General features: G+C 35.1%; 2 protein-coding genes across 2 annotated transcripts; both read left to right on the plus strand.

The window, feature by feature from the left end:
* The first annotated feature begins 12,377 nt into the window (after window positions 1-12,377).
* On the plus strand, window positions 12,378-15,623 carry LOC141904301 (uncharacterized). Its single transcript, XM_074792880.1, has 3 exons — window positions 12,378-14,534; window positions 14,663-15,442; window positions 15,498-15,623. Exons 1-3 carry the CDS (start codon window positions 12,378-12,380, stop codon window positions 15,621-15,623), a joined length of 3,063 nt encoding a protein of 1,020 aa, XP_074648981.1.
* A 1,562-nt stretch (window positions 15,624-17,185) lies between these two features.
* Window positions 17,186-19,468, plus strand: LOC141904302 (uncharacterized). The gene has a single exon (XM_074792881.1). The coding sequence runs from the start codon at window positions 17,186-17,188 to the stop codon at window positions 19,466-19,468; it is 2,283 nt and encodes a 760-aa protein (XP_074648982.1).
* Window positions 19,469-22,333: the final 2,865 nt, after the last annotated feature.

Raw genomic sequence — 22,333 nt, forward strand, 5'->3', positions numbered from 1 at the left:
GACACTATGATTAACGGTCAAATGCTCAAAACCGCGTTGATTTAGGCTGGAATACGCTTTCCAGCAATCGCTCATGATTGTTGTTCCCGGTAGTATCCACTTTTCGATTATCGGTATCAGTGTATCACTATCACGTTTATCGACACTGACCATAAACACATTCTTATTATTTCCTCTCTCAATGCCGCCGAAAACCCATTGCCCATCGACGCATCGTCCTCGGTTGAATTTCCGTTTTCCGAACTTGCTTTCATCGATTTCCACTACTTTTCCTGGTCCGCCTATGGCTTTACAATTGTCAAAAACAACCAGTTCGCAAACTTCACGGAAAAAACTAGCCCAGTCGACAATTGTTTTGCTGGATAAGCCCATTTCAGTCTGTATAACGGTCTGCTGTACTCCGCGCGATAACCAATACGTTATTTCTAATATCTCTGCGATCGTTAAGTTAGATTTAGAAAACCAACTGTCGGCTCGAACCGACTTAAACCGTTGGTGCAACACACTATCAACACGTTTTCGGCAACTCCACCGCCATCCTTCACTCGCAGATTTTTTGCTGACGTCGAATGACAATTTCATTTCATCATTACAAACCGGACACTGACGTGAAGCTGCAATCAGATTACGATCCATTAACCAGTCAATAGTTCCACGTCTTGTATTCATGATTGTTCCAATTAATTCTTTATAGGTGATGACTTTTTTCTTATCGTCTCTCTCATAACTACAAGTCCAACTATCATCATTTTTCAATTTTTTACTTTCTGGCGAAATCATGTTTGTAGTTCCAAAAATGAGCCTAGTGCCAAACTCCATATTAGCCAATTTTTAATTCGACCGTTCATAACCTTTCATTTCGGCTCATTTCTATTGGCCAAACTTTGATAACAAAGTATTATGGAACAATGAACGGTAAACAGGTTAACCGCAAACAAATGTGGAAATATGATTACCACTAGTACTTCTTCAGCTTCGTTGAACAATGCATTGATTTCGATTTCTTTATTGCTTGTATTCAATATACCATGCATTAACACATTTGTTAGTGGGCTGCAGCCGTTAGTACAGGGCCTGTAATTATCAAAACCACTAGTTTTAAAATCCTACCTCAATTACTAATTACCACTTTAATTTCGGTGTGACTATTTCCTGTCAAAGTTGCCTGTTTAGAATCTTGACCCAAGCAAATCGAATTAAGTACTAGCACTAAAACCCTAATTTGTCATTGTTTCTGCAATTGTTTACCGATACGTTGATAGTCAAGTTTCATTGACGCACTTAAATAGGCCTAACCATTTTCATTGGTTAATGAATTATTGAATAACTAACTGACCATATAAAATGGTCATAATTTGTTCAATAGTTCACAGTTACCTTACTTTCCACGCCATGGCTAGTAAACGTTTTTCTAAAAGTAGTATCTTCAAACTATATCAGAGTGCATATAAGATCAAATTCCAATGGGATTTAATATTACCTCCGGATGTGCTAGATCTGCTGAAATTATACGACAGAGCATACAATTGCAACTGTGATATTGCAATTCCGACGTTGTTAACGTGTATTGCGTCGATTGCTGGACCAAACACTCGTGTCAGTACAAAAGATGCCGGGTTCATCAGTCCTTTGAATAGCTACATGATGATAGTTGGTGATCCTGGATGTGGCAAATCGAATTGTTTCGAGCGGATTATCGAACCGTTTTCGGATTACTATACCGATGCAAATGCAGGAAATAACTTCATTTTGGAGACTTATTCTGTAGCCGGGGTACAGAAACACCAGGCTTTAAATTCTGGTTATGGACTTATCACGTCGGACGAAGGAGGTAGACTCCTCAAAGCTATTAACATAAAACAGAAAAATGGCGAAACTGAACGTGCGTTGCTTTGCAAAATGTGGGGAGGTCGGGGAGATACTTCAACTTTATCCAACGGACAAAGAGGATTCAATAAAACATCAATGTCGATGAACGTCATGGTTCAGGCCGAACCACTTTTAATGGAACTAGTGCAATTGTGTCGTGGGGACGGTTTTATAGACAGATTTACATTCTGTGTATGCAAACCCGAATTGCATCAACCTGAAGAAAACGTTAGAGCGCATCGCGAAGTGATGAACTCCCCCTTGAAAAACGGGTTCAAAAGCATTCTGCAGTCTGTGTATGAAGTACACCTGAACAATAAGGTGACATACACATTATCTGATGAAAGTGAGAATTTGTTTAACGAAATCAGGAAAGAATACATCGATTACCTTCAACGCAGATACCACGAAAATATTGGTAAGTTGCTGAAACCATGGTTTTACCAATGGTCTTTAATCGTAAGGCTATGCATTCATTTTTACGTTTATTTTCATATTTCAGAAGAAAACCAAGAACAGAACGGCGATATATACGTGGCATCGTCAAAGGATGCGACGCACATATTTCGGCTTGCTGCGTTACTGCATATATTCGTTGAGGCGATGATGCACACCATAAGGAGATCCGACAATAGATTCACCATTTCAGAAATTATTCCAATGCAACAAATGCAAGCTGCGAAAACACTTTTCAGAACAATGCAGCACCAGAAAGCTATATTTCTCGAGGTATGCATTCCCCAAATCAAATTAATTTCATCACGTACGAAAAATGCATTGGCGCTAATCACTGAGAACCAATTTACTGCTCAATGGGTCTTAATAAAAAGTTCATTGCCCACACAAATTATTAAACATTTACGACAATAATAACTACCGGTTAAACTAAATTATTTTTTCCATTTTGATTTACAGGCAGTGGAACATCACAATGCTGTAGATTCAATACACGCGCCTCGCGTGTCATCATTTCCGCAAAAGATATCGAAGGCTTTGCTTTCGTCACAAGGACCCGTCACATCTGTACGCAACATTCACAGAGTTGTGAAAAGCTGTCTAGCAGAACAAGTTAAAGGTAATTATTATTGTTAGTACTAGTCAAACGTTTTATAGCTTCATTTTGCTGTTATTTTGGGCCGTCATTGACGCTGCCATAATCGATGAGCCTCATAATCCTCTTTTACTATCAGTTTCTAATTACTGAAACTTTATTTCAGGCGAATTACTGCAGTTGACCGAACGAGGATTCGGCCGAATTTACATTCTTGGAAGATCAGTATTCTTCATGAAACCGCATCCGGACACCGTGCAACTTCCTGAATATGACGATATTTTCAATTCTGGAATCGACATTCAGCATTACAGTGAAAATTTCTCAAAGGATTGTTTACCTGAATTTATTACGCATTTACCAAAACATTACCAGCATGAACTATTGTAATTACATCTATCGGCCCCATTTATACTATACCCCATTGTGAATAATATTATACCTTATTCATACCATAAGAAACTTACTTGAATAGCGATTAATAGTTATCACATTGTCACTTTTGAAAAATTTTTCAATGTAAATATATTCGATTGGAATAAATAATTGAGTCCTAATAGTGATTAACAATTATCACATTTTCACTTTTAAAAACTCATATGGCTGGCTGTTTTCTAGACATTTCTGCATGGTTTTCTTGGATGCAACTCAACCATTTTGGGGGGAGGGATGCGGAGCTGGAAAAATATCCCCGGAGATGTATCCTAGAGAGGTCACTGTCCCCGATGTCACTCTATGTCACTGTCCCCGATGTCACTCTATGTCACTGTCCCACCCGATGTCACTCTATGTCACTGTCCCCGATGTCACTCTATGTCACTGTCCCCGATGTCACTCTATGTCACTGTCCCCGATGTCACCCTATGTCACTGTCCCCGATGTCACTCTATGTCACTGTCCCCCATGTCACCCGATGTCACTGTCCCCATTGTCAATGTCATAAAATGTCAGAAAAAGTAGTTCCACATTTGAGTAAGAGAGTGAGAATACGTTACATATTTATATATTCTCAATTGCTGTGTAAGGGATAGTAAAGGTGCACCGCTGCAGTCGCTCCCTTCCTTAAAAATAGGCCTATCTTAAAAATGCATTAACTGTTAAAGAGTGACATACCACGAGAAAAAAAAGAACAGCGAAAGAGAAAATAATCAAAAAGTTAGCTTACTTTTCCTAGTGACTTCCATTTTGAATGTTTGCCTCACGCCACCTATATGAAGGGTAACCGCTAAACACCGAATCGCAGATAGGCCGAATTATGGAAGACCTAAGATTACATTCTGTATGGAAGCCCTGAGACGACACGTTGGGTTCATGAGTTCCCCAGTTCATAACTTCCAGAGTTTATGATATTTCGGGTTTATTTGGGCATGTACAACACTATGAAATTATGCGACATGAAGAATCCTATTATAAGGATATTAAATCCGTTTACGTCATCAATTAACTACAAAAATGATGTCCCGCATCAACCAAGACTGGTTGACTGTGTCCAATTCTGCACTGGCAGTCAACTGAAGTCGACCGGCAACCAGTCTATCATCAGCATCTGCATTCTTGATGGTTTATAGAAAATAAATAGATGTTTAGAAATTTATAATAGCATTTGTTTTCTTTTTCGTCATTAAAACCCGAGCAGACACATCGAGAGTCACCAGATATTAGGAGTCACCCTCTTCACTAGCCCGCGCACAAAAAATCGGAGCCACCCGAGCTACCTGCTAGAGGAGGAACGGAGGCGCCCTTCAACATGCCATTAATCGCTGGTTATTCAGTGTCGTCTGAGCCTGAGACGTGGGTCTTTGATAGAGCATCGCGTTTACATTCGACGTTTTGCTATCGCAGGCTTTTTTGTCATTAGACGAACTCATGAACTTGAGAACTACGGAAATTGTGAACTCGGAACTCATGAACTCAAGATGTCGTCTCAGGGCTTCCATAAATCTCATCTTCACCCGTCAAGGGATTCGAACCCACTACGCTCCCAATCAATCGCTTGCCGGTTCAGACTGAATGGAAGATTGTTTGGATGAACCGGAACCGAATTTCCAATTATGTACTTCGATTTAAAAATATTCTGTTAACTCGACCGCCGATCACACATCTATATCTGTACTTCGATTTCCGATTTCAAAATCAAACCCCCTGTTTCGCTCCCGGCAGGTGTGTGGGTCTGTAAGGGACACTCAATCGAAAAATCAAACAAAATTTTCCAGCCAAATAAATAAATAATGGGGACAATCCCTGTGTGCAACATATAGCAGGCTGATGATGATCCACCAGTCAATAAAATACTTGATCATTGAGAAAGCTGTTCCCCGAACCCCTTGACCCCACGAGTCGTTGGAGTCGTTACTAGCCGACCAGAATCCGGTCGTACCAATTACAGCGCTTGTAACAAACCGTCAGTAGACTTCTGTTGGTTTCCCGTTAAATTGACCAATCAGCGAACGTTTTACCGAACAAGGAAGTATTTCGCAAATCGATATATGACGTCACGCGCAACAGCGCCAGTAATGAAACCACGCTTCGTGAGGCCAGTATTAGGAAAGTTATATTCATTCAATAATTTATGAGTAACAGCAGCTGTAGGTTTAGAGCAAATTCATAGTTCCTGGTATCGTTGATAAACTCAGTTTGAACCGAACTAATTCAGCCGTGAAAACCATTCAGTTTTGGGTCGCCAGTTCTCCATAAATCATTGTTTTAATATCAGATCAGCATATGGTTTTCACATTAGTTTCAGTTGCTACCAGGGACTATAATCACTGAATTAATAAATTTAAACAGTTGCTGTTATCATAAAAGGGAATTCATATAGTTGGTGCTCGCGCGACGTGGCAGTTTCGTGGCAGTTTCGCGAGTGCCTATATAAGGGAGGTCCCTAAAACAGAGAGACACAGAAAGAGAGGGAGAGACAGAAAGATAGAGAACATCGGAACTGGAACAGCCATAAGCAGTAGAAAAATAAAAGCGTAATATCAACTGGAGAAGAGTCTTTCCAACTTTCCATTTACTATCACCAGGGGGCTGGTGGAAGCGAGTTCGGGAGTGATACCAGACCCCTGGCAAGCGAGGATGATAATTCTGAGTTCATCAATTCACGAGAGTAATAGGGATAATAGGCTTTCAAGCCAAAGGTCGAACGGTCGAGCTCGTAAAAAATGAAAAACATGAAAATAATAACAATTTCTACTTGAATTACTCGCGAAACTCATAAAAAATGAAAAATAATTCTCGCACACTCGAATTTATTTTTCATTTTCTACTCGCTAGAAAAAGTGTGAGTGAAATAATTCATATTTTAACAGATTTCGAGTAAAAATATAAGTAAAATAAATGGATAACTAAACGAATATAAAAGTGTGAGTAAAGTGTGAGTGAAATAGTTTATATTTTAAACATATTTCAATATTTATATTTGTATGAGTTAGATTTTTAAACATTAAAAGTGTGAGTAAAGTGTGAGTGAAATAATTCATATTTAGAACCGTGAACATTTATATTTGAATGAGTTTTAATAAAAATTTTGTTATGAAAATGAAGAAAGAAGAAGAAGAACCCAACTTTAAAATCGAAATCAATGAAACCAATAAATCATTTTCACAGTTTAACATTAAAAATTATATTTCAGCAACAAATTTAGTGTCCGCAAGGCATTATAAAATTGAAAATATTACTATAATTAATCAAATATTATCAAATGAAACATATTTAATTACTAAACTAGTAGATACCTTTGATAATGGCATTAAAAATCCTAAAATGTTCAATACAGTTTTTAATTTTAAAGGAACTTTAGATGAAAACATAATTAATATTCTTAAAACTCCTTTAAATGAAAGAAATGATGATATAATACTTTCAAAAGATTACAATGATTTGATTAACTTAAGAATTGAAAAAAGACAATTATATTATTTCAATTTTGATAATAAACAAATTATCTATAATGAAAATTCATCAAATATTGGTATTCAATGTGAATTAGATAATGAAAAATCATTTAAAGATATTGCAGTTCAATGTAATTTAGATGATGAATTTAGAAAATTCAATCCTAATGAAAAAGTGCATTGTTATTGCGGAGGTAAATATTTAAAATCACATAAATCAAAGCATTATGAAACAATTAAACATAAAAACTGGCGTAAAGAGTAACAATTCTACATTATAATTATTGAATTGAGTTAAATGATTTAAATATCTAATAGACTGTTGAAATGATAAATTGTTTGACAGTTGAAATGATAAATTGTTTGACAGTTGAAATGATAAATTGTTTGACAATTGAAATGATAAATTGTTTGACAATTGAAATGATAAATTGTTTGACAGTTGAAATGATAAATTGTTTGACAGTTGAAATGATAAATTGTTCGACAGTTGAAATGATAAATTGTTTGACAGTTGAAATGATAAATTGTTTGACAGTTGAAATGATAAATTGTTCGACTGTTGAAATGATAAATTGTTTGACAGTTGAAATGATAAATTGTTTGACAGTTGAAATGATAAATTGTTTGACAGTTGAAATGATAAATTGTTTGACAGTTGAAATGTTAAATTGTTTGACAGTTGAAATGATAAATTGTTTGACAGTTGAAATGTTAAATTGTTTGACAGTTGAAATGATAAATTGTTTGACAGTTGAAATGATAAATTGTTTGACAGTTGAAATGATAAATTGTTTGGCAGTTGAAATGATAAGACAGCTGAAATGATAAATTGTTTGAAAGTTGAAATGATAAATTGTTTGACAGTTGAAATGATAAATTGTTTGACAGCTGAAATGATAAATTGTTTGACAGTTGAAATGATAAATTGTTTGACAGTTGAAATGATAAATTGTTTGACAGTTGAAATGATAAATTGTTTGACAGTTGAAATGATAAATTGTTTGACAGTTGAAATGATAAGACAGCTGAAATGATAAATTGTTTGACAGTTGAAATGATAAATTGTTTGACAGCTGAAATGATAAATTGTTTGACAGTTGAAATGATAAATTGTTTGACAGTTGAAATGATAAATTGTTTGACAGTTGAAATGTTAAATTGTTTGACAGTTGAAATGATAAATTGTTTGACAGTTGAAATGATAAATTGTTTGACAGTTGAAATGATAAATTGTTCGACTGTTGAAATGATAAATTGTTTGACAGTTGAAATGATAAATTGTTTGACAGTTGAAATGATAAATTGTTTGACAGTTGAAATGATAAATTGTTTGACAGTTGAAATGATAAATTGTTTGACAGTTGAAATGATAAATTGTTTAACAGTTGAAATGATAAATTGTTTGACAGTTGAAATTTAAATTGTTTGACAGTTGAAATGATAATTGTTTGACAGTTGAAATGATAAATTGTTTGGCAGTTGAAATGATAAATTGTTTGACAGTTGAAATGATAAATTGTTCGACTGTTGAAATGATAAGACAGTTGAAATGATAAATTGTTTAACAGTTGAAATGTTAAATTGTTTGGCAGTTGAAATGATAAATTGTTTGGCAGTTGAAATGATAAGACAGCTGAAATTTTCTCCTAAATAAATGGATGGTTTCATCCCAACTGGGAAAGGTGATTTGAAACATTATTTAGTAGCAGGTGGATTAATATTGGCTGCGCTTTTCTTTTATTATGAAAATATCAGTAAGGATTTGATTAATGAAAATATAGAATTGAGCAAGAAATTAAAGAAGTTAAATGGAAACAATCACAGAAATAAAAAGAATAAAAAAGTTAATGATTTAAATGATTTGGAGGATTAAAACAACATCTTTTAATTTAATTTATTCTATATATTTTGTCTATAAAAATGAGTGAAAATAAGTTATTAGAAATATTACATCTAATATATAAAAATCAACAGAATATTAAATCAATTATTATGATTTCAGGTTTATTTTCATTCTCAGTTTATACTATAAAACAGTTGTTAGAATTCTATGATTGCTGTAAAATTAGATACACTGAATTAATAGAAAATATGAATTATATTTCAGATAGATTAAATAATATTAAATGCTGTGAAATATGCAGGAAAAGATATAAAAATAAAAAGAGTTTGAGTAATCACATGTATATTCATGAACTTGATGAAAAATTATATGAATCAAAATAAGAAATCGACTGTTAAATTAGCTGAAAATATAAAATATATTAGTTGAAATGTATGAAAATGAGTAAATTATATTTACGTTAAAAAAGGAGGGTTGAGGTATCAATGTATTAAATACGTATTAAATACGTATCAAATACGTATTAAATACGTATCAAATACGTATTAATGGTATTAAATACATATTATGCTTTATTTCTGAAAATGAAGTAACAGAAGTAATTTATGTTTTAATTCATTCAAGTATGATATTGTAAATTCTTTACATTTGACTGGGATAATACAATATTAGTGAGTGATATTAGTTAGTTGGCTTATTCAGTAAGAGAAACAATGAAATAATACAAGAGTGATACTAACAGTAAAAGTTATTGAATTTCTTGTTAAATCAATTTGAATTCTAGTCAATTCTTGTCAACCAATAGCGTGAATAGAAATCAAAAAGATTTAAATAAAAAAACAATAAGTTACTTTATCTAATACTAACTTATCTAACTTATTGTTTTTTTATTTCTGATTCCTTTATTCTTTGTCATGAATAATTGTATTCCATCTTTAGTGTTTTGTAATTTTTTTCCAGAACCATGTAATGAATTATCCTCTGTTGTTCTAAAATCTAACCATAATGCATATTTATTACCGGTATAATAATCAATTTGATTAATGTTACAATTTTCAGATGATTTTACTTTTTCATTCATAAAATGTTTTCTAATTTCTGGCCATTGATCTATCATTCTCATTCCTTGACAAAATATTTTATTTGCTATTCCTTCGATAGTTATTTCTACTTTTGTTATTTCAGGATTATAATAATTATCAACATTTATTGCGCCATTAGTATATGTTGCAGTGGTAAAAAATATTAATATACCTTTAATAGATCTTCTTGGGAAGTTAATATTCTCATTAATAATTTCATCATTTGCATTAATAGTTACGGTTTTAAATTTATCAATATAATCATATAATAATGAAAATCCTTGATTGTATTGAGTTTGAATTATACTCGCAATATTTTCATCAGTTACTGTATCATATTCTAAACATATATTCGATAATTTATAACTCATATCTTTATTAACGCTAGATATTACAATTTCATTTACAGGAGCAAATGTTATTTCGAATATAACGTCTTCTTGAATTGCGTATTTATATAAAGGTGCATTGTTATTTATCAATTCAAAGTCTAATGGAATTTTATATTTGATTCCATATATAATTTTTATCAATTTATCTACAGCATTAGTTAATATTGCGCTATTAGTTTCTGATCTTAATTTATTTTGGTTTTCTGATTGGATTCCATGAAATATCATATTATTTCTATTTTCTTTAGTTAACCATAAATCTTTATAATGCATAAATAAATTATAATCATCTAATGAGAAAACTGTTTCTGGACCAATCTTTATAGTTAATTTTTTAATCAAATATCTTCCATCATTATCAACAACATAATTATTATTATTACCGATTACTTTTATATCGGCAGATAAATAAATACTATTTGGAACATAAAAAGTATTTTGTGTTAATCTAGGAATTCTAACATATAAAGTTTCATCGGGATTAATATTAGAAGGGTTATGAGTAATTATATGATGAGATCTTTCTGCTTTAATAGCATTAGATATTCTATGATTCTTAGAAGGATTGATATAACTCCCACTCATTTATTTAACTAAAAAATAAATTATTTATTTTTTATCATGTTTACTAATCCAAAAATAATAGCACTTACAATGTAGTTAAAAATAAAATGATATGTTCAGCAGCAAAGTTAATAATGTTTCCTGCAGATTTCAATATAAAACCAACAATTGATGCAATAATTCCTGGTAAAGCTGCAGCAGATTTTTTAGATAGTTCCCATAAATATTTTGCTAATTTCTTTAAACCATCTTTAACTTTATCTTGTATAGAATTATTATCATTCGGGGGTTTATCCGGTTTATTGGGAGTAGGAGTAGATTTCAAAGCATTTGATATAGCTAAACCTATTGTTGTAAATACCATAGTTACTGCTGTTAGAATTGAAAGAATTGTGATTCCTTCAAACTTAAATAATAATTTTATTCTATCTTTCAATGATATTTCAGAATTTGGTTTAATTATTAAATCTTTAACAACAACTTTTAATCTATTAATACAATAATCATATGATTTTTTAATAATTCAATTTCTTCTTTCTGAAATTCTATGTTATATTCTAAATCATCAATTTCTTTTTCTAAATATGCAGTTCTTTTTTTAAATTCAATTTCTTCAATAACTTTATTATCTCTATCTAATTTTAGTTGTTCTGATTCTTTTCTTGATTTAAATAATTCATCTTCTAAAGTTCTAATTTTTAAAGCTCTTATACTTTTATCATGCGCAATTTTATCAGCTTCATTTCTTATACTAATAATTTCTCTTATTGCTTTATCAGAAAGTATATTATTTAAATCTTCTAATTGTTGATCTGTTGCATCAAGTAATCCTGTGGAGACCACGAATTGGTATTGTATTATACCTATAGAATACCTATAGACCTACGTATTATAATCCAAGTCTTTACAGCACTTCGATGACCGCATTGTACTTGTCACGTGATTTCAGTAACAACGGAAGCTTTTTCCCTTGCCTCGTTCATTTTACGTGCAAGTCGCGGTAGGAGCTGCTTGGTAAATTTTGTTATCCCGGAATCATAACGTGTCGTAAGTTTTACCTTTAATTTATTATTATTCTGTGGTCTTCACATTCCGTTAATACGTATTTCCAGTAAGATTTACAGCTAATTTCAGTTGTTGAATATCATAAGTTATTGAATATTTTCGTCATTTTTGCCGGGTTAAGTAATATACTTTTGCCGGCTAATTCCGTCGTATTTGTCTGCGTTCTGGATTAAATACGTTTCCAGCGGTGTGTACAAATCGTTCGTTCATACTAAACATTTTCAATTGAATGTCCATATTCTGGCCAGTGATATGTCACTCGGTCGTTATTTAGTCATATTTATCAGCTAGCCTACCACTGATATCGGTTTCGGAGAACTTCCATTTCCGGTTAAGTTTTTTCGTAGGCCATTTCGGAGCATTTTAGCTCCAACTTATTACTGTATTTGGTATTTACAGAAACCGTGAAGTGAATTATTGCGAATATTGTCGTCTGGTCGTCTCCAGTCGTGGAGAACTGAATCGAACTCCGCAATAAAAGTGTATTGAAACTGAAATAAACATATTTGTACCAAGAAAGAACTTGTCACTCGCGTCATCGGGATATCAGCCGTTACAGTTTGACACGAGATCCCACGATTGACACGTATCATCGAAGATCACGCGTTCGACACTATGACATCACCGGTCGATACCAGCTCTCCTACCAGCATTACCGGACTCAAAAACAGTCGTCGCGGCTATAAGGCCAGCGTAACCAGAAAGCGGTACGAACTTAAGACTTTACTCAAAGAGGAGACCGTCGACTCCGAAAGAATCGAACTTTATAGGGAAGAATTAGTCGTCGCATGGGAAAGATATATTAGCAGCCATAAAAAACTGATGTCATCTCTGACCGAACAAACCGAGATCGACGACGAGGATGCCTGTTTTCTAGAAGAAAATGAAATACACGAAGATTTTCTGAAGAACATCGATCACATTATTACTATACCGCAACCTGCACTAGAATCGCCTAGTGAAACTACCGTCCAACGTTTAACAAATCTCGTCAGTCTACAACAGCGCCAAACGCAGAACCAGATGCAAGCAATCGAACGAATGATGTTTCAGCAGTCAATCGCGGCGAATTCCCTTATGTTACCGAACCCTGACGTACCATTGTTTAGCGGCGACCCAATGGAGTACTATTATTTCATCCGAGCCTTTGAAAGTCTCATCGAATCGAGGGTCACTGATAGTAGAACGCGTTTATACTATCTCAACCAATACACCAAAGGCGAAGTTAACGAGCTAGTGAGACGCTTCATGTTCAGCACATCGGAAGACGCGTACGCCAACGCCAAGGATACCCTGAGGAAACGGTATGGTCAGCCATATAAAATTGCAGCGGCATACGTCAACCAAATCACCACTGGAGCTCAATTGAAGAGCGAAGATCGAAATGGGTTACGGAAGTACTCAGTCCAACTGTCTATCTGCCACAATGCACTTCAGGATGTCGGATTTCTGTCGAAAATAGAAAATCCGGACTGTTTAAGAAGGGTAGTAGGCAGACTGCCTTATGACTTAAGGAAACGATGGCGAACTAGGGCTGACGTTATCAACGAAATGCAAGAAAGAGAGATCACGTTCAAAGACATATCGGATTTCGTCGAAAAAGAGGCTAGAGTAGCACAAAATCATATTTTCGGCGACCTCAACCCGTTCGAGAAGAAAGATTCGAGGGAATCACATCATGGAAAAAGAAACTTTGGTTTAAAAACCCAAACGTACAGTTCGAATACTCAGACGAATACAAGAGACGGCAGACCATTAAGATGCTTTAACTGCGAAGGACCACATCGTATAGACGAATGCAGTCATTTTAAGGCGATGAACTATGAAGAGAAAGTGAAGATGATTAAAGACAAGGGACTTTGCTTTAATTGTTTAATTCCACGTCATACAGCTAGAGAATGTAATAGCAAACAAAGATGCAGTGTATGCAGGTTTAAACATCACAGCTTGGTACACAAAGGGACGGATAATTCTAGTTACGACGCGACTGAAGTAAAGGCAGAAATAGTTGGTAGTACTCAAATTACTCTTAACCAAGGATCCAAGAACGGAGCCGTGAAGTCAGACGGCAAGGTTGGGTTGCCAATAATCCCAGTCAAGGTGAAATATCATGGTGAAGATCGGTACGAAACTGTCAATGCGTTACTAGACACGGGTTCAACTGCAACGTTCTGCACGGAGAGTTTGATGAGTGAAATTGGGGTTACTGGTTCAAACGCTGAAATCCATCTCACTACCATGGGAAGTGCACAAATGGTTCCAAGTAGAAAGTTATTGAAATTGAAAATATCGGATATCGACGAGGATATTCATCTCGATTTGAAGATGGTCTTCTCTACGAGCCAAATTCCTGCTAGTAAAGCCGATGCTTCAACGCAAGAAGATATCACAAAATGGAGCCATCTTAATCGGGTAAAGATCCACGAAATAAAGAACCGCGACGTCGACTTATTGATCGGAAACGACAACCACAGAGCATTAGAACCAATTGAAGTTATTCCAAGCAAGAACAGTGGCCCATACGCTGTCCGCACTCTATTTGGATGGGTGACAAATGGTCCATTGGGAAGAGTTGTTGGTCGTAAAGTGAAGTCGTTTTCCATCAAAGGCCTAAGCCTAACGGATCAGCAGTCAACTAATAGTCTAACCGAGATGTTCGAGAGCTTCTGTAACAGAGAATTCCAGAATGATGGCAACAATGAAGAAGCTATGTCACAAAAGGGCACTCAAAATTATGGAAGACACAGTTCATCTCGTCGATGGTCATTACGAGTTGGCTCTTCCATTCAAGACACTTCCTCCTCAGTTGCCGAATAATCGTTGGTTAGCAGAAAAAAAGGCTATCCTTGTTGAAACGAAGATTAATAAGCAACTCAGAGCTAAAAGTTGGTTATCATAAGTTCATACAAGACTTGTTCGTAAAAGACTTCGCTGAATTGGTTCCAGAAGATGAACTTAACTCTACAGAAATAGAGTGGTACCTACCTCATCACCCGGTCTACCATCCTCAGAAGAAGAAACTACGGGTGGTATTCGATTGTTCAGCCAGTTTCGCGGGAATTTCACTGAACAACCAGCTGTATTCCGGGCCAGACCAAACTAACGCACTGATTGGTGTACTATTAAGATTTCGTCAGGAAACGTTCGCTATTGTTGGCGACGTGGAAGCTATGTTCCACCAGGTTAAAGTCGTGAAAGAACATAGAGATGCACTACGGTTCCTATGGTGGGCGGACGAAGACATGGTAAATACCAGCGTATATCGCATGAAGGTGCATCTATTTGGGGCTACGTCCTCTCCCAGCGTATGTAACTTTGCATTAAGAAGAACAGCGATTGATAACCAAGATAACTTCAGTAAGATGGCAACCGAAACCGTAATGAAGAACTTTTACGTCGACGATCTTCTTAAATCCGTCGAATTAGAGAGTATCGGATCAAGCTTGATCAAAGAAGTTGTTAATCTTCTAATGCTTGGCGGATTCCGACTGACCAAAATAGCTTCAAATTCAAGGGCTATAATTGAAGAAATACTAGAAGAGGAGAGAGCACCCGCGATGAAAAACCTCTGCCTTGAATCTCTACCAGTAGACCGCGCCCTCGGAGTACAGTGGAATATGAACAATGATTGTCTTGGATTTCGAACAACGCCTGGCGGTCAAACTCGGACGAGACGCGGTGTACTCTCCGTTATGAGTGCAATATACGACCCCGCGAATTTTTTTTTCACACCAGGTCGGTGCTTTGTTGCGCATGCGTAACTCCGATTTATTTCCGGTCTACATGTTCATGAATGATGATTCAGTTCAACAGAGCAGTCGTGCAAATGTGACGATTAATCTCGAATGCTCTCCGGTCTAAATGGCCTAATAAGAGTAAGAGTCGTACGTAGTCGTACGTAGTAGAGACAGAGTAACCAAAAATGCTGCAAATTTATGTAAGAATAATCAACCTAATGAATAATTAGGCGCAAAGAAAGATGTAGGCCTATTTATGTTAACACACATATTGTCATAAGTTCAATTCAATTCAACTTATAATAGTTCATGTATATTTATTAATTGATGAGACCTGTTAGAAGGATTGCTAAAAAGTCTCCTTTAATTCAGTTGAATAGGAGAGAAATCCTCCATTATGTGAAATTTCTTGGATTTGAACATTGTTACCATGTCTACGCCACCCTGATTTAGTTGTTGAGACCCCACAAGAAAAATAACTTCATTTCGTAGGCGTGGTGACAATGTAAAAATTCAAGAATTCATAACTGCTGTAATATCAAAATATATAAAATAGTTTCTTATGTATTAGTATATTATGTAAAGATTTCAATATAATAATTTGTCTCTCTTCATGACAATCTGAGGCTGTCATACTGCTGATCCCTACCAGTATTTGTAAATAAATAATTAATTTTGTATTACATTTTCATTAATATGTATTTTCTTTGACAAATTGTGTGGTAGCCCAGGATTGGGCTTGTTTGTTTAGCAAATAAATGTTTGATTTGTGATAAATATGTTGTTATTGTTGATTATAAATGCCTGCAGCTGCATTGGCCATCGCATAAATCCTCCTATTCCTCTCTTTGATGATTTTAATGCAGTGGTCAACGTATTTTGTGGAGTGGTGAAGTCTGGTGGCAGCAGAGAACATAGGCGTCGCCAGGAGGGGGGGGGGTTCGGGGGTGCGAACGAAACCCCTTTTTTTTGGCTAGGTTTCTTCATTTTTTTACCATATAAAAACTCGTGTTTTTTCCACAAGGTAATCAGTCAAGGTGGCGGGAAAACGCTTTAAATCGCTCCTCATTTTCAAAATTTTCTAGGGGGAGAACCCCCAAACCCGTCGTAGGGGACTTCGGTCCTCGTCAAAGGGGCCTTACTAGGTTCGTCAATTGGCGATATTCGAACCCCCTAAAAAAATCCTGGCGACGCCTATGGATAGGCCTGTATTTATTTTTGGCCCTTCAGAAGGAGCTAAAGGACGTAGACTTCATTCCCTGCAGAGGCTAAGAGGATATTCCCCCATGTAATTTTTTATTTACAAGGAGGACACAAAAAGTCTAGACTTGGGGCTTTTTGGATCTGGCATAATTAAGGACAGCGTCTTCTACCGGCGCGGTGTCTACATCAGCCTGAATTATAATTAATAAAATTGAGCACATAATTCCGCAATTTTATTAACACAATAATTAAGGATTATATTCTAGACTCCTATTTCGTTTTGTTACTTAGTGCGTTATTCAACTTATTCCTGTTTTATAAGGAACACGTGTTTTATGTATACCGGTGGTTATTGTGTTTACATGTTGAGATCACGTGATAGCATGTCACGTAGAAACAAAATGGCGGACCTGGTGTGAAAAAAAAATTCGCTACGACCCCTTGGGATTGGCAGCGCCAGTAACATTGACTATTAAAGTCCTTATGCAAGTGATGATTCGACGTAAGCTAGGTTGGGATGATATACTTCCCGAAGATTTGATGAAAATCTGGAAGAAATGGTGCACTGATTTGCCGAAATTGAGCCAATATGAAATCAAACGATGCATCAAACCACGGAATTCCAGAATTATAAGTAGAGAACTTCACCACTTCACCGACGCTTCAGAGAATGGTTATGGCTGTGTATCTTATCTTCGTCAAGAAGACGAAAGTGGTAAGATACATACGTCTCTGATGATGGGAAAATCTCGAGTAGCACCCTTAAAGCCAGTCACAATTCCTCGAATGGAACTTTCAGCAGCAACATTGTCCGTAAGAAATGATATGATCCTAAGAAGAGAACTAGAAATCGACATCAAGCCATCCTATTACTGGACAGACAGCATGGCCGTGATAAAATACCTTCAAAACGAAGATAAGAGATTCAAAGTTTTCGTGGCCAATAGAATCGCACTAATTCGATCCGTCTCTACTCCAACTCAGTGGAATTTTATTGACGGGAAGTCTAATGTCGCAGATTGTGCATCAAGAGGACAAGATGTTGATACGTTCTCGAAAAATGAAGAATGGAAAAATGGCCCTGAATTTCTACGAAGGCCGAAGTCTGAATGGCCTAAACAGCCGGGGAATGATTTATTGCAGTTGAAAAATGATGATAATCTCGAAGTGAAACAAGAGAAGATTCTTGTAAACTCTATAAATGAAGGAAACAGGAACTTTTTACATGACTTATTCCAGATGTTTTCATCGTGGTTCAAGCTGAAAAAGACAATTGCTTGGCTACTTCGTTACAAGAAAAAATTGATGCTCGCTGTATCCAATCGTCATAAGAAAGAAGTTAAGTATGATAACCTCATCGAAATTCGGCCAATTACTGTTGACGAGCTAAGAGCGAGTGAACGTTTAATACTTAAAGTTACGCAGAATGTCCATTTTCCTGAAGAATATTCAACTATACTAGGAACGAAAAGTCTGACGTCCGATAGAAACCAATTGAAGTCTATTCGCCGAAGCGTGAAGAAATCAAGTCCTATTAGAAAGCTGGACCCAATCAAAGTCGATGGTTTATTGAGAATCGGAGGCCGATTACAGAGCGCACCTATTTCAGAGTCAGAGAAGCATCCGATAATTCTACCAACGCTATGTCACGTTACAGAGCTTATAATTCGTCATTACCACATCGGTACAGCTCACGAAGGTAGACAATACACGCTTGCTACAATAAGAAAAAGATTCTGGGTAGTCAAGGGCGACTCTACAGTTCGAAAGATAATCTCCGGATGTGTACCTTGTAGGAAAGTCAAAGGGAAACCAGTTCAGCAGAAAATGGCACCATTACCAGCCGACCGTATCACACCAGCGCCACCATTTACCAACGTCGGTTTAGACTTCTTCGGACCGTTCGAAATTAAGAGGGGTCGAGCTGTCGTCAAGCGATATGGTTGTATTTTCACATGTCTGGTCGTCCGAGCAATTCATATAGAAGTCTGTGATAATCTGTCAACTGACTCCTTCATCAACGCATTACGGAGATTCATGTCGCGTCGCGGATATCCGGATAAAATAAGATGCGATAACGGTACCAACTTTATAGGTGGATCGAAAGAATTAAAACGAGAATTTGAAGCTTGGAATCAGAAGAAAATCCACGAGACTCTACTCCAGAAAGATGTAGAATGGTTGTTCAACCCTCCGAGCGCTTTGCACTGGGGAGGAGTCTGGGAGCGCTGTATCAGAACGATACGAAAATCGCTCAGTTTTGTGATGAAATTGCAGCTAGTTAATGAAGAGGAATTTAGAACGTTGATATGCGAAGTCGAGTCGATTGTTAACGGCCGACCTATAACTCCGGTAACCAGCGACCCTGACGATTTGGAACCGTTGACACCAAACCATTTACTGCTGCTGCGTGGCGGATCCAAACTTCCACCCAGAGAATTCGCATCAGTTGATCAATATTCGAGAAGAAGATGGCGCCATGTACAATACCTTGCGGACCAATTCGGTTGGCGATGGCAACGAGAGTACATCCCTTTACTTCAAGAAAGACAGAAGAATCAAGACGTCGTTGGTAACATTAAGAAAGGAGACATCGTATTGGTTGCTGACGAAAAAACTCACCGCTCCGAATGGCCCCTAGGACGTATCGTCGATGTCCACACTGGTCGTGACGACTTAGTTCGATCCGTTCGTATCAAGACTGCAAGGAACGTACTTGTCAGACCGATCGTCAAATGTATCCTTCTAGAAAGTACATTAAACTAAATCCCATCGTTATTACGGCGATTAGAATTAAATGGTTAATCCGTGAATTCATCTATGAACAATTAAATATCGAGAAACAGTTAATTAAGTGACTCAGATCGATAATTAATTACTATTTGCGAGTTCGATATCGCTTAGATTTAATGTTAAACTAATAACTTCGATATTCAAGTCTTTAATTATTGATGAGCAGATTTGGGTTGATTTGATTTATTTTGTAATCAGTTAAACGCCCAAAGTTCGTTTAAAGGGGTCGGGATGTGGAGACCACGAATTGGTATTGTATTATACCTATAGAATACCTATAGACCTACGTATTATAATCCAAGTCTTTACAGCACTTCGATGACCGCATTGTACTTGTCACGTGATTTCAGTAACAACGGAAGCTTTTTCCCTTGCCTCGTTCATTTTACGTGCAAGTCGCGGTAGGAGCTGCTTGGTAAATTTTGTTATCCCGGAATCATAACGTGTCGTAAGTTTTACCTTTAATTTATTATTATTCCGTGGTCTTCACATTCCGTTAATACGTATTTCCAGTAAGATTTACAGCTAATTTCAGTTGTTGAATATCATTAGTTATTGAATATTTTCGTCATTTTTGCTGGGTTAAGTAATATACTTTTGCCGGCTAATTCCGTCGTATTTGTCTGCGTTCTGGATTAAATACGTTTCCAGCGGTGTGTACTAATCGTTCGTACTAAACATTTTCAATTGAATGTCCATATTCTGGCCAGTGATATGTCACTCGGTCGTTATTTAGTCATATTTATCAGCTAGCCTACCACTGATATCGGTTTCGGAGAACTTCCATTTCCGGTTAAGTTTTTTCGTAGGCCATTTCGGAGCATTTTAGCTCCAACTTATTACTGTATTTGGTATTTACAGAAACCGTGAAGTGAATTATTGCGAATATTGTCGTCTGGTCGTCTCCAGTCAAGGAGAACTGAATCGAACTCCGCAATAAAAGTGTATTGAAACTGAAATAAACATATTTGTACCAAGAAAGAACTTGTCACTCGCGTCATCGGGATATCAGCCGTTACAAATCCATTCGTTAAAAGTTTTTCAATTGGAACTCCTTTTGAATTAGGTTTACTAGTTTTGGAAGTTATATTCTGTTCAGAAGTTGTTTCTGTTTCTAAATTATTATCGATTGTTTCAAATAATTCATTAATTCTTTGTTTAAATACTCTTTCATTTTTAATAATTTCTTCTTGTGTTACATCTTCTATTTCATTACTATTTCTTATTCTTTTAATTCTAGATAGGTCTAACTTAAGCAAAGTTGATTCTGCTGATATTTTGTTTTGTTTTTTATAAGAGATATCAATATAATAATCATCTTTCAAATGATAATAATATTCACCATCTAAAGATTTTAATTCTTGTACTAAAAGTCTGGCGCCTCTGGCATTTATATTATATCCAGATTTTTCAAATATAGGTTTGAAATTATAAATATATTCATTATATTCTAAATTTTGTTTTACTAAATCTGGATTTTCATTTTTAAGGATTTATTCTCGATCTAGTTCTTCTATCAAATTCATCTGTTGATTGGCCTTTAGAACCACTATCTGCTAAATTAGAATTATATGCTGATTCATTACCATCATCAATATTAGTTTCTGCATCATTATAATCATCATCAATATATCCTTCATTATTATTTCCCATGCCTTCCATTTCATAATCTTCTCCACCTTCTGCCATTTACATAATAAAAAATCAAAATTTAAAATATAATATTCCTCCTATTACAATTCCTATACAAGTTAAAGCTAATTTAGTATTTTCATGGGATTTATTATCATCATTTAGTTTAATTATATCATGTTGAATATTATCAGTTTTTATATTTTCTGATGTATTGTAATCTTTTATTTTAGAATCGTTATTTAATTTAATATTCTTAGTTTTAGTTTCTGTTGATTGAATACGTTTTTTTATTTTTTTCACCTTCCATTAATTTTGGAGCAGTAATTATCTTTTTATTTATATCATTCAATCCAAATGAATTATTTATTGTTGCAGTTTTAATTAGATTATTATAACCAATTATGTTTCCCATCTTTAATACTAAATCATTAGAAATGATTAATAGATTAGGGCCTATACAATAATTTAATCTAATATGTGATTTATCTAAATAATTTTGATATCTTACAATGTTTTCCGGAATCGATCTATTTTTATCATTATGAATTGAATCTTCAAATAATACTTTAAATTGTTTCTGCGCATCGAATGAAGTTTTATCATTTCCAATTATTGGGGATCTTGTTTCAACTTGCGCACCTAGAATACATATCAAATAAGTTCTAATAGATTGATTTATTCTTTGTATACCTGATTTTGTAAAACCTTCACCATTTTCTAAAATGAAATTAACCCAACCATTATTATCAATTTTATAATTATGATAAGCTGAAATTCTATGCATATAATCAATTCTTTTTATTTCAAACTCTTCACCAACACCTTGCAATTTACCATGCGCTCTAAAATCGAAATTAATATTTATATTAAATTCATTACATATTTTATAAAACTTAGATAGATTAATATTATTATCCAATTCTTTAAAATATTTAGACCCGGGTAAAGGACATTCTAATTAATTTAATATTATTCTGACTTGAAAATATGTGTGAAATCTAAATATTGTGTGAATTAATTTTAAATCAGAATACTTCAAATTTTATCTAAGTTATTTAAATGATCATTCCAACTTATTCCACATCCTGTTGTTGCACAATAAACAGCAAAATCTAATTGGTTCTGCCAATATTTCATATTAGATTTTACTTTATATATATGGTATTCATCTCGAGTAAAAGTAACTTCATATGTATTAAATAT

Source organism: Tubulanus polymorphus, chromosome 4 (genome assembly GCF_964204645.1).
Source record: "Tubulanus polymorphus chromosome 4, tnTubPoly1.2, whole genome shotgun sequence".
Classification (NCBI taxonomy): domain Eukaryota; kingdom Metazoa; phylum Nemertea; class Palaeonemertea; order Tubulaniformes; family Tubulanidae; genus Tubulanus; species Tubulanus polymorphus.

Bases quoted from the DNA above. Each gene is read 5' to 3' on its own strand.
- LOC141904301 (XM_074792880.1), top strand. From the start codon at position 12,378: ATGACATCACCGGTCGATACCAGCTCTCCTACCAGCATTACCGGACTC. The intron at 14,535-14,662 runs GTTGGCTCTTCC...GGTTATCATAAG, and splicing joins CTCGTCGATGGTCATTACGA to TTCATACAAGACTTGTTCGT. The intron at 15,443-15,497 runs GTACTCTCCGTT...TTTTCACACCAG, and splicing joins AAACTCGGACGAGACGCGGT to GTCGGTGCTTTGTTGCGCAT.
- LOC141904302 (XM_074792881.1), top strand. From the start codon at position 17,186: ATGCAAGTGATGATTCGACGTAAGCTAGGTTGGGATGATATACTTCCC.